The 12,616-nt window shown below is 51.5% G+C and overlaps 1 protein-coding gene across 1 annotated transcript in view; it reads left to right on the top strand.

The window, feature by feature from the left end:
- Nucleotides 1-1,025: 1,025 nt before the first annotated feature.
- Nucleotides 1,026-12,616, top strand: part of PAPSS2 (3'-phosphoadenosine 5'-phosphosulfate synthase 2) — a 23,132-nt gene continuing 11,541 nt past the window's right edge. Inside the window, exon 1 of the mRNA XM_057385781.1 lies at nt 1,026-1,109. Within this exon, the coding sequence (XP_057241764.1) occupies nt 1,089-1,109 (21 nt within the window). The 5' untranslated portion in view covers nt 1,026-1,088. The remainder of the gene's footprint in view (nt 1,110-12,616) is intronic.

Here is a 12,616-nt window from a genome sequence, read left to right as displayed (position 1 = left end):
GTCCCACAGTCTTTCTTTCCCTGCTCCCTTGGGGTTTCCCATTTTCTATTTTAAGAGTTCATCGGGAGGAGGAATCTTGGGGAGCTTTGCGAAATCCCACCACCTTTTTTCTCTTTCCATCGAGGGTCTCACTCAGGGCTGAGTGAAGACTTCAGTGGTTTTAAACCAGGATGGAGATGAAACAGGAGTATTTTCACAGGCTGCTGGTGATCGAGTGCAGAGCAGATCCCAAATAGRCTCAGCATGTTGGACCTGCAGGGGGCCCTTGCTCTTGTGGGTGTGAGAGGTGAAGTATCTCCTCCTAGAGGAGAAGCAGCACAGTTGGCATAGCCATCCCTGTAGCCCGGGGATGGAGCAGGAGGCACTGGTCCAGGAGGACAAGCACCATGCTGGTGGGACCGTGCACCCTCAGGTGCAGAATTACACAGCCCTGGTGATCATTCCTTCCTCTGTCCATGGCTCATGTGCCATCCCAAGGTTGTACTGTGGTTTCCCTCCACCAGGACATTGCCTGTCCTTTCCTCTGTTTCAGCCGAGTTCTGGGATCTGAGCTTTTCCAGTGGTGAAAAACGGCGGATTTGTGGCAAAGCTGTCAGGCACGGGGTTTCTGTTCCCCTCACTTGCTGCACCTCCTTTGCTGGGAGGCTCCTCCGTGTTTCTTCGCAACTTTTTTGGTATTTTGGCCAAATCCTCCAGGGAGGGACCAGCTTCCAGCACTGCTTAGTGTTAGACATCATCATTACTATTATCATCCTCTGGAGTGTTTTTTCACCCAGTAGTGGGGTGTGAGCTGCCGCTCCTCCTCCCTTTTTTGAGCCCGGACGCGGCGGGAGAGCCCCAAGCTCTTTTTGCGGCGCTTTTCCCCGGGCGGCTCTGTCGGGGCGCGCCGTGCCCGCGCTGCCGCGTCCTTCGGGGGGTGCGCACCGCGTCCCCCCGGCCCGGAGCGCCCTGCCCGCTTCCCCCGGGGGCCGGGCCGGAGGAGGCGGTGGCGGGGGCGGGCGCAGGGCGAGAGGGGCCGGCCCAGGGCCGCGCTACGTGTCCCGCAGCCCTTATAGCCCCGGCGCGCCCGGCCCCGCCAACGCCGCACCATGTCGAGCCACGAGCAGACGGTAGGGACGCGCCGGGGGGCAGGCGGGGGGCCGGGAATGCCTGCGGATCCCTGTCCCCAATTCCCGGCACTCTGCCCCGCGCTGGGATCCCCGGGAATGGGAGCCGGGGCGTTGCCGCTGGGGCGCTAGCCCATCACTTTGGGGTGATGGGGATGGACTCTCTGGCCGGGCGGTCCGCGCATCTCTCCCTCCCGCTGGCGTTCGGCTGCATCCCGCACCTGTCCCGCTGCGGATCCCCGCGGATCCCCTCCAGGCGGGGCCGAAGGTCGAGTCAGCCACAAGTCTGAGCGCCTGTCTCGCTCGGCTTTTTGGGTGTCCCCTGTCCCACCCGGGGAAGGAGTTGGTGAGCCAGCCACGACCAGCGGCAGGCTCTCAGCATCGCTGCGGAGCCAGCGCTGTTACACACAGCAGAGAAAAGTAATCATAGCCAGGGCGCAGCTCAGTTAGAAATTAAAATTGCAAATTGCAGCCGCAGCCAGACATCGTGTTCCGCTTGCCAGCTGCCCTCCCSTACTCCTTGGATTTGGGATGGGAGCTCTGGGTCTCTCTGGCTGCRTGTACGTTTTCCAGGTTTTAAATCAGAACCAGAAGAAATCTTGACACAAGTCTTTTGAGCTGCTTTTTGCTGGTCGATTTGATTTCTTTTTTAGTTTGCCATAAACTTTTCCGATGGATTTGATGCATTTTGAGCACACTAGTAATCTGTCCGGGGAGGAATGCACCCAAAACCACGAGGAACAAAGCGCGCCTGTGCGGCAGGGTGTTCTTGGAGATGCAAAAAAACCTGTGGTTTAAGGATTATTTCAGGCAGGGGAGGTGCGAGCCGCGAGCTGTGTATGGGAGTTCTGTTTATTGCTATGACAGGAGAGAAGCATTACTGAACTTCCAGAATAATCCCTCTCCTTTGCCTCCACCCTGGATTGGAAAAATGACTTTTCTAAGCAAGTTTGTGGCTGACCTTTGTGCCGTGGTTGTCAAAACAGATGCTATCAGCGTGACAGCTGTAGGCGGATTTTTGTGTGCTTATCTGCCAGGTATCTGATGGAGTGAGAAAAGGTGATTTCGCTAATTACAAGAGGTTTGAGGGGTGATGATGAAACGGTGATGCCCCATTAGTGATCTCCCTGCCCTTTGCCAGGAAGATGCAATTGCACAGATTGTAARGGAAGTTCTGTCTCCTAACTGCAACCTCAGCAGCTTCCTGATTTCAGCCATCTCCAGTTAATATCAAAGGCATGGCGTAAGGAATTCCACTTTGTGCAGAGTCCTTTGACCTTTTTTTGCACACACAGATGTTTTTTCATTACACCTTTTGTAGATGCAACAGCCAAAGGTGTTCYGTTTTAAAATGAAGACACAATAGTTTATCCTATTGATGCAGCAATAGGATCATCCTTCTGTCRCTCCTTTCCTAATCCCCATTCTTCCTTCTCCCAGTAACATGAATCCTTATTACTCTTAAAAATCCTTGTTGCTAATAAAACCTCAGTTTTCCCACAGTTTCGTGCTGTGGGTGGTGTGTTAATCTTTCTCCCACAGACCAGGTTTTGTGAGGCTGGATGTTGCCAGCTTTATCCCCTGGCTCAGGGTATGTCAGAGCTGGGTTTTGCAGGTACTATTGATCAGCTGTCCGTTTTTGAAAAGCACAGCAGTGCCAGCTGTTGTGAGATGGACCACTGTGTTATTTGACAGTGYTCCTCATTTTGGAGATGGAATAACTAGAAGCCCAGGATTTAAATCCTAAATTCAGCCTGAGTGCTCTCTGGAGTTTGAGGGTGGTTCAAAGATGCTTTAATTGCACACCCATTTATTAACTGAAGCTTATGGTAAGGTGCAAAGAAGAAAACTTAGTATTTTTTTGCTCCTGTAGCGTTGTCCTTAAAAATGAGCACAGCTCCTTAATCCTGCCCTGTGTGAAGACCAGAGTCCTGGTGTGCAGGAATCTCTCTTTGGCTGTTAATGTGGAAATGATTTGTACYGTCTTCATTTCTGCTCATGGCACTGCGAGAGGCGTGAAGTCCTCTACGTGCCGGGCAGTGTCCTGTTCTCTGCCCTCACTGACAGAAAGCATTTATTCCTGGCCAGCTTCAGGACTGACTTTCTGGGGAGAAGAAGGGTCTGTGCTGCCGACCTTAAAGCCTCAGTGTTCCTCACACAGCCCTCCTGTGTGCCTCAGCAGCCATGCCCGCTGTCAGGAGCAAGCACACCGCGAAGGGATTCCAGGGAGGGAGGTGGAGCTGCGGGCCTGCCCTTGTTTATTGTGTGGACACTTGCACAGCGTGGCTTTCAGGGCTGAGGGGTTCTTTGAGCTCTGCCAAAGCTCAGCTCGCTCCCCGCTCACCTGTGGCTGCTCCGGTATTTCCGCGGCGCTCCCGGCACAGCAGCGGGACACAGATGGGCAGTGTGCTCCAGGGAGCCTTGCACAGAGCCCAGAGCTGCGGGCATGGCTCTGCCCTGCCCTGCCCTGCCCTGCCCTGCCCTGCCCTGCCCTGCCCTGCCAGGGGGCTGCCTGCGTGCCTTTGTGCCCCCAGGGAGGTGCGGAAAGGGCAGCTCTGTGGATCTCTTGGGAATCCTACCCCTGGCCAGCCAAGCTTCTCTTAGGGTGCCCTCGCTGGTGCCATGGGCAGAATGAGAGCCCAGGAGTGAAACTGCCCTTTTCAGCAAGTGTTAGAGCTTTGTCACCTGCCTGGTACCGCAGCCACATCTGCAGGAATCCGCCTGGTGTGGCCCCCCTGTGCTTCCACAGCCCGGCGGGTCCCGGAGCTGCAGCTCCTGCTCGCTCCGTTGTGTTTGTGCAGGGCTTATGTGCAAATGCTGTGGGTTTATTTAAATTTGTTTAAAGAGGAGCAACAAACCCACAAGATCAGATGTCAACCCTCAGGAAAGAGGCTTGTTTCTTTGCCTAAAAACTACTCTGATGTTGAAAAAAAGCAGAGCTGCAGGGTAGAGTTCAGATTGACTGAGCGATAGCCCAGGCAGAGCAGGAACATATGTACATCTTCATCAATTAAATTGCCAAGCAACATAAAATAAAAAAGCTTATTAAAACACCCAAATCATGCATTCATCTCCTCTCACAGTCTTAACCGTACCCTTGAACGTAAAGAGCAAAACAGCTTTAAAGATGTTTATTTTTAAAGCAGTTCTGAGTAGCTCATCCCAGTGACACTGCCCTGGGGACAGGGCAGCAGAGCCCTGAYTTCAGGGAATTGGCGTGGGCTGAGTCACTCAAGAAAGTGAGTTTTATAAAACTCATGTTTTATCCAGCGAGTCACAAGCCTTGTTCTTACAGCATGATTTATTTTGTGGAACATGGTGCCCAATTCATTGCACCGTGACATTCGAAAGTGATTGTTTTCCAGCTGCTCATCACATGCTGGGGATTTCTTCGTTAATTTTCTCTTACTTTGTTTCCTTTATATCTCTTTTCTTCGAAGACCGTGGAAAGGCGAGGTGATTAACTTTCATTGCTTTGTTAAATAAAACTCTCTYCCCTTTTCTCCTAATTTCTTCTGAAGCCCTTTGCTCTTAGAATAACACAGGTAGGGGTTTCCATTCTTGGGCAGCCCCTGCAAGAGCATTTAATCAATCAGCAAATGATGCTGAAGCCCCCACACTACCCAGCCATGTGCACTGCAGCTGCAGCTCAGATTTAGGCCATGGGGATTTTGTTTTTCTGGAAGGTTTTCAAGACAAACACTGGCATACTTGTTGTTTTTTTTCTGTTTTAACTGGGCTGATGTTGATCCTGGAGGGTACCTTTGGAAATGAAAAGCCCTTTCCTATCTGAAACCAGGTGTTTTAGATAAACTTTCATCTGTACATGTCCCCAAAAGATAAGTGGTGTGCGGGGCCTGTGTTAATGCTGAACTTGTACTTTGGTCACACTGCTCGTACACTTTGCCTCTTAAAAATCCATTAAGAGCAAGGCTGTGTAATTCAGGTTGCCATTCATTTGTGAATTTGCTGCTATCGTGAGCAGGGTGTCACAGCTGAAGGGAGTGAGAAATAGCTCCTTAATGGTTTCACAGCTTAATCATTTCCAAGTGAAAATCTACACGGGGTGTATCATTAACGAAAGGAGGGATGCAAAAAAGCCCTGGCAGTGCGTCATGCAGTGGGGTGCTGGGATTTGCCTGTGGGGCTGGTAGTTCCTTGCTAGSACTGCCATCCCAGAGTGGTCTTTGCTCCTTCGCTTACAGCTTGGCTCAGTTACAGCTGTCAAAAGCTTTGTCTGCTGAGTGCGTGCCAAAATATGTTTGGAGAGCAGAGCTTGAGCAAGGAGCTGGTTTACATAGATTTGATTTTTTTTCTTTTTTATTTTTTTTGTTAGATGCAGCTCTTTGTGGGTTGTTGAGATGTGCTTTTCCATGCATTGCTGGGAAACAACCGTCTGTACCTACATTTCCAAGGCTCTCTSTGACCTGGAGGTTTTTGCGGCTTCTCTGGCAGAACAAAATGTTTTCTTCAATATCAAACTGTTTTTTAGCTTYCCATTGTGGTGCAAAAAAAGTGTGGTCCAGTGGGAGGTCATTTTTCAGGCCTGCCCAGCCCTTGTGATGGGAAGATCATTAGGTTGCATTGCCAGTGAGCGTGGGAAGAGGGGAAAAAGTCATTTTAGAGGAGGGGTTTTWTAGTGGGGGTCTGAACTGGGCATGATGCTGGATGAGTCCCTCCAGCCTGGCTGGGGCAGCTCACTGCATCTCTGGAAAGCTGATCTGAGACCCTGGGCATGGTTGGGAGGAGTGTGGAGCTCTCAGCTGCAGCCTGAAGTCCAAGTGAGCTGCTCTCAAACCTGGTTTTGTGTCTTAAATATCGTGGGACCTCAAGTCTTCATCTGCTCTTGGCCTTACACTCCACTGCTCTTCTGTGGTTGTGAAAYTGGGGCTGATGCCACCCTATGAGAGATGCTGGGAGTCTGAGTGAACTTTCGAGGAGCCAGGAACGAGTTTATTGCTAACACACCACAGTGCATTGCCCCTCTTTCCACTGATTTACGGCCTGAGATACCAGAGGCAATGCCTTTTTTTGTGATAGTCCTTGATGAACTTTCCTTCCATGAATTCATCTTAATGATTTTTTCCAGCCAAGTGAACTTTTGGCCCGCCAGGCAAAGTTCCCCCATTTAATTGTGTCCTGTCTGCTGGTTCTGACTGAGTTCCCCTGCGCTCCTTCCTGCTGCTGCTTTTGCACTTTGCAAATCCCAAAAAAGATGAGAGAGGTGTCCTGTGGCTTGCTGGTGACCACTGGCCATTGCAAAGTCAGGCACATGGGGCTCAAGATGTTGGATGCAAGGCTGGACATCCATCCTGAGGGAGGGAGCAGTACTGTGTGGCCACAGCACTGAGACCCCACCAGCCTGGGCTTGAGTCCAGCTTTCCCCTTTCATCAGGTGGCCACCAGGTCCTGTAGGGGAGCAGCCTCACAGGAGGGTCAGTTCTTTTACAGAATCCCAGGATCCCTGAGGCTGGAAAAGCCCTCCCAGCCCATGGAGTCCAAGCTGTGCCCATCCCCACCTTGTCCCCAGCCCAGAGCTCTSAGTGCCACCTCCAGCCCTTCCTTGGACACCTCCAGGGATGGGCACTCCAAAGCTCCCTGGGCAGCCCCTGCCAAGGCCTGAGCACCCTTTCCATGCAGAAATTCCTGCTGATGTCCACCCTGAGCCTCCCCTGGCCCAGCCTGAGGCCGTTTCCCCTTGTCCTGTCCCTGTTCCCTGGAGCAGAGCCCGACCCCCCYGGCTGTCCCCTCCTGTCAGGGAGTTGTGCAGAGCCACAAGGTCCCCCCGGAGCCTCCTTTGCTCCAGGCTCAGCCCCTTTCCCAGCTCCCTCAGCCGCTCCTGGGGCTCCAGACCCTTCCCAGCTCCATTCCCTTCCCTGGGCTCAGAAACAGGTATATTTGAACACCTGATGAAGCTGCTTGAAACACAGATCCTCTGCAGCTCCCATTGCTTGTGAAACCAGTGGAGCATCTCTAAAGGCAGAAGATTTCTTTCCTGAGAGGGACCTGTTAAAAGGGGGTGTCTTACCCCCATCTCAGTCAGATGTGAGATGGGCTGAGGTTGTTGAACAGTCTGTGGGGCTGTCAGAGGGATGGTGTGGGTGCAGTGGGACATTGCTYGGACACGCTGGCTGGAGGGCCCTGTGGTCAGCTGGACTCACGTGGTGTTTGTGCCCAGCAGAGCTTGTGTTTGCAGTGTGTCTGACAGGTCAGCTCAGCTGACACTCTCCTGGCACTGCACTCCAGGTTTTCCTTTCCTTGGGCTTTGGAGCAGGAATCCTGGYGTGTCTGCAGGGATAGGGTGCCCGTCCTGCCAGGGCAGGAGGCRGGGCATGCACAGTGCCATGTTTACCATGCAGAACCACAACCCACTGATTAAATTCCTGAATCTCATATTCAGGGAGAAAAAGATTATTTATGTGTGGTTACAATTCCTACCATGAAATCTTTTTGATACTGGAGTTAATGTGTAGTCAGAATCTGGACCTTTGTCCTCTTTTCCTCTCGTCCCTGGAATCTGAGGGGCTGATACTCAGTTTTTTGTTTCTGTAACCAGATCTTTTTCTCCAGCAGAAGGTATTGAAGCAGGGCCGTGTGTTCTGGGTGGTTTTCCTGGCAGGCACCAAACTGAGGCAGTTCTGCAATGTCAAAYCCATTGTTTTTAAAAAGGAGCAGGGGCCCAGCTGCTCAGGAGGGTTCATCTGGGGGAGATCATTTAGCAGAGCTTCCCTGAATATTAAAAATTGGGCAACCATGGAGGGGTTTAGTATTTAAATTATTTTTGTCAGAATGCTTTGTTCGTTAAATATTTATTGTCTCTGCAGCTGTCCCTTGTGATTTGGGGAATGAAGACGGGGAGATTGTTTTTATAACATCTGTCCTGGCCTTGCAAGTTTATCCCAAAAATGCAGGAGCCCAGGGTGACTCACTGGCTTYTCTGCATCGAGGAAATTGGAGTAGTGACATCATCTCATTCCGAGATAAGGAAACGCCTGAGCTGSGAGCCTCCAGAGAGGCAGAGTTCAGTACCCAACTGCTGATTTGATTCAGGGTAGAAATCAGCATCTGATTTGTGAAGTTAGTGGAATATGAGCCTGATTCTGTTGATTTATTTTCTCTTTTTTTTTTTTTGTGCCAGGGTTGTATAAAATTTTATTGTGACAATCCAAGCCGCGCAAATTTTCCCCAAGAGAAAAATACCTGAGCTGCCATCAATGAATAAAGTCTTGCTAAGAGCTCAGAAATTCTTGTGGCTTTAGAAAACACCCCTTCAGCTTGAAAAGCTGGTGTGTTAGCAGGGTTTGGCACCTCCAGCTGTCTGTCTGCMGGCTGAAAGGCTGCTTGTGTCAGGGAGCTGGGATGGCCCTGCTGCTCTCCTGAAGGTTTCCTGTTCCTGGCAGGGCACAGAGGAAATGTCAGCAGGAGCAGGCGTGGGGTGCCAAGGAGAGATGGAGTCTGCTGGGTTTATTCAGAGCACAGGGTGGGCAGAGGGATCCCAGCCCAGCATCCTGGCCAGGACAGGGAATGCTGGCAGGGCTCAGGGACAYGGTGACACAGTGCAGCTCTGCTCAGCCTGGAGAGAAACACAGCATTATCCCTGCTCACCTCCAGGGGCTGGGACAGAGGGACAGCAGCATGGGAACCAGGGACAGGGTGGCACAACAGGGACACCAGCATGGGGACAGAAATGGGGTGGCACAGAGGGGACACCAGCATGGGGACAGAAATGGGGTGGCACAGAGGGGACACCAGCATGGGGACAGAAATGGGGTGGCACAGAGGGGACACCAGGAAGGTGGTGGCACATAGAAACACGAGGGAGGTGGTGGCACAGCGGGGACACTGGCATGGGAATCAGGAAGGGGGTGGCACAGAGAGGACACCAGGAAGGTGGTGGCACAGCAGAGGGACACCAGCATGGGAAGCAGGAAGGTGTTGACACAGAGGGGACACCAGGAAGGTGGTGGCACAGCAGGGACACCAGCATGGGAACAGAAATGGGGTGGCATAGCAGGGACACCAGGAAAGCGGTGGCACAGAGGGGACACTGGCATGGGAAGCAGGAAGGTGGGCAGTACCAAAGGTGCTGCTGAGGTCCCCTTTTCCCCCATCCTGAGAGGTTCAACAGGCAGAATTTCCAGGGAAACTCCACTTTGYTGGGGATTTCCCTTGGGAAAGAATGGGGCTGGTTTTAAAGCCTTTTCTGCCTTGGTCCATTAAATAATTATCTGGGGAAAGTCCATGGGTTTTGGGTTACAGGAGCTGAGTTGAGATTGAAAGATGCCAAAGTTTCTCCATAGTTCTTCAATATGATCATAATCAAATTTTTGCTTCCATGGTCAAAACCCCCTTTTTCATCTCTTCCTCCTTTTCTTTGGAGTATCAGTTTTGCTCTTCTCCAGCACACGACTCTTTTACTAGAGGGTTTTCCCTGGGCTACCCATTAATACATTATCACCCTTTTGCCAGAGCAGCCCTGGTAGAAAAAATTTATTTTTTAAGGAAAAATTTGATAAATTTAATTTTAAATTAATTTAAATTTAATTTAAAAATAAATTAAATTTAATTTTAAATTAATACATCCAATGCAGCTGTAAGGAAACAAATATTTTTAAAATTTTTTATTTCAGTGTGCTGGCAGGAGTTGGGAGGGGATTTTTAATGATAGGTTAAATCACTCTCCCAAGGGTAAGGCAAGTRTTTGACCTCAAACTCAGATTCACAGAATCAATCTCCTGAGCTGGAAGGGACCCACAAGGATGATCAAGGACAGGACACCCCAATAATCCCTCCATGTGCCTGATCCCGCTGCTTGCCTGTGCTGCTGAAAGCTTTCTTGATCATTTTATCATTTTAAAAGCCCATTTTACCATTTGCAAATAGGATCAGCTGAAAACATTTGGAAAGCCTCTATTTTTATTCTGATCTAATTTTTCCTTCCCGGAGACACGTCCAGGCTGCGGTACCGAAATAGGGTGTGTGTGAAACGCTCGACTGGAAAAAAATGAATCATATTGCTGCTGCTGGGAGCTTGCCCTATAAATAAAAAGGCAGCTGGGGGTGTCCTGACCCTGGCCTGGCTGTTGGGTCAGGGTTTCCCCGGGGCTCTGAGCGCTGCCAGCTGGATGCCGGTGCCGGCGCTGAGTGAGTGGATGTGTGAGTGAGTAATGTGCCCTTCCTGCTGGTGGGAGCTGCGCTTTGGAGAGCAGTCCCACTCCAGAGAGGGATGCTGCTGCAGCCTGCCGTGAGCTGAGCCTCCTGGACAGCTTCCAGCTCCATCCCTGTGCCAGCTGCAGCAGCCAGGGGTGAGCTGAGGGCACGGGGAGGACACGGGCTCGGACCCGCTCGCCATCGCGACAGCCAGCACGGCTGGATGGTGACAGACCTCCTGGCTGGATGGTGACACATCTCCTGGTGCGGTGTCAGAGGGCTCTGCCTGCTGGGGGAGGCTGAGTAAGGCTTGTCTGGGGAGCTGGGATGGCACTGCTGCTCTCCTGAAGGCTTCCCATTCCTGGCAGGGCGCAGGGGAGATGCCAGCAGGAGCAGGCGTGGGGTGCCAAGGAGGGATGGAGTCTGCTGGGTTTATTCAGAGCACAGGGTGGGGAGAGAAATCCCAGCCCAGCATCGTGGCCAGGACAAGGGAATGCTGGCAGGGCTCGGTGACACAGGAGAACTCTCAGATGTCCTGCTCAGCTCCCATCTGTCCTTCATTTCCACCCCCCATCTGTGGGATGTGGCACTCTGTTCTCACCCTGGTCTCATTCATGGTGGTGCTGGTTACAAAAGTGGGGATGTGTTGGCAGCTGTGGAGGTGATGCCCTAAGGGCCAGCATTTGTAGTTGAATTTCTGGTGGAAGAAGCCAAAACATCCATGCAATTTGTTGGGACAACCCTAAACCTGGAGGGGCAACAGAGCTGGGAAAGGGCTGTGTTGAGGAGCAGCTCAGGGAGCTGGGAAAGGGGCTKGGCCTGGAGAGACAGAGCCTGGGGGAACCTTCTGGCTTCCTTTGGAAACTRAGGAGACACCTGACAGGTAGCTCAGTCAGGCCTGATCCTAAAGAGAGCCAAGATCTTGCTGTCTCCTTGTTTGGCATCCTCATGGAAGGGTTCAGTAGGAGAGAAGACTAAAAGCAGAGTTAGGGTTTGGTTTCCTGGCCCGCTGCAGCCTCGGGCCAAGATTTGGAGCAATGTGTTTACTTTTTCCTCATTTCCTGGATGAGGTAAGGCAGGGTGGGCTGAACACTGAGCTCACCCAGCCAGGGCCAAGCAGCAGATTTCCAAGGAAGGGGGAGAGCATGGCAGAGTTATCCTGAACCATCTGTCTGGCAGGGGCTGCGTGGCCCTTTTCTTTGGAGATGCTGCTGGGACATTTACTGCCTTGTTTGGGGCTGAATTATAAATCAGAAGTTCCTCTCCCAAACCTCATTTCCATGACCCAGACTTTTCCAAGGCAGGCTTTCCAGTGTCCTAAATTGTCCCCACTCTAGGGCCCAGGCATAAGTGTTGTGATGATAATTGGATTGTTTACTTAAATATGTTCAGTTTGCTATGACWGGGTTAAAACCCTGAGAATCAAATCAGTAGGACAGCCCTAATTAAACCCCATCCCCTGCTTCCTCCTGCCTCCCAAGCATCTTGCAGGATATGCTCTTCCCAGGCAAAATCTCTCCAGGGTTTGCTCTCAGACCATCAATAATCAGTTTTCCTGGTGCCTTTACTCCATCCCACCACGCCTCAGCTCTGCTTCCCAAGCCGTGTCCTGGCTGGTGGCTGATGGGGTGGGAAGTTACTCTTTCCCACTAAAAGCCCATTCCCATCCAAGCAAGCTCCCAGCCCAGCCATCCAGTTGGTCAGGGTTAGGAAGAGTTTCCCAGGGAGTTTTTTAGCAGAGCTGAAAAATCTGAGGGATTTGGTACCGTCTGGAGCTCCCAGCAGGTAGGAGAGGTGTGACAGTGTTGCTGAATTGCAAAAATGCCCTCAGTGCTGCTTTCCCAAGCTCYCAAAGATGCCAGCGTGCAAAATAACAGCTCTGAGATGCTCACCCAGCACAGGTTTATGGCACAGCAACCTGTACTTAGAACAATCTCCTTACATCAGCCATGCAGGAATGTGTCAGGCCCTGCATCTTCCCCAGGCATGGACATTATCATCCTCATCTGCTGCAGGACACAGCCTGAACTCCTGGGGATGGGGGAAAATTCATTCATGGTGGTGCCATCTCACCTCTGTGAGCTCAAAATGTTCAAACTTTTGACAGCCCCCTGCAAAAAAAACCCACAGAAAGCAATAAAATGGAACAAACTGCAGAACACAAATCTTGAGCTGTTATTTATCTTTTATTCTATGAGTCACAAGATGTGTAGGGTTCACTCACTTTTTCAGGGGCAGGTCTAGAGGTGTTTTGGGGTTTATAGATGCACAGACTGGTTTGGGTTGGAAAGGACCTTAAAGTCCATCCAGTGCCACCCCTGCCATGGGCAGGGACACCTCCCACTGTCCCAGGCTGCTCC

Source organism: Malurus melanocephalus, unplaced genomic scaffold (assembly GCF_030028575.1).
Source record: "Malurus melanocephalus ecotype Western Australia unplaced genomic scaffold, MMel_1.1 scaffold_866, whole genome shotgun sequence".
Lineage (NCBI taxonomy): Eukaryota > Metazoa > Chordata > Aves > Passeriformes > Maluridae > Malurus > Malurus melanocephalus.
This window is presented reverse-complemented; position numbering and strand designations above follow the sequence as displayed.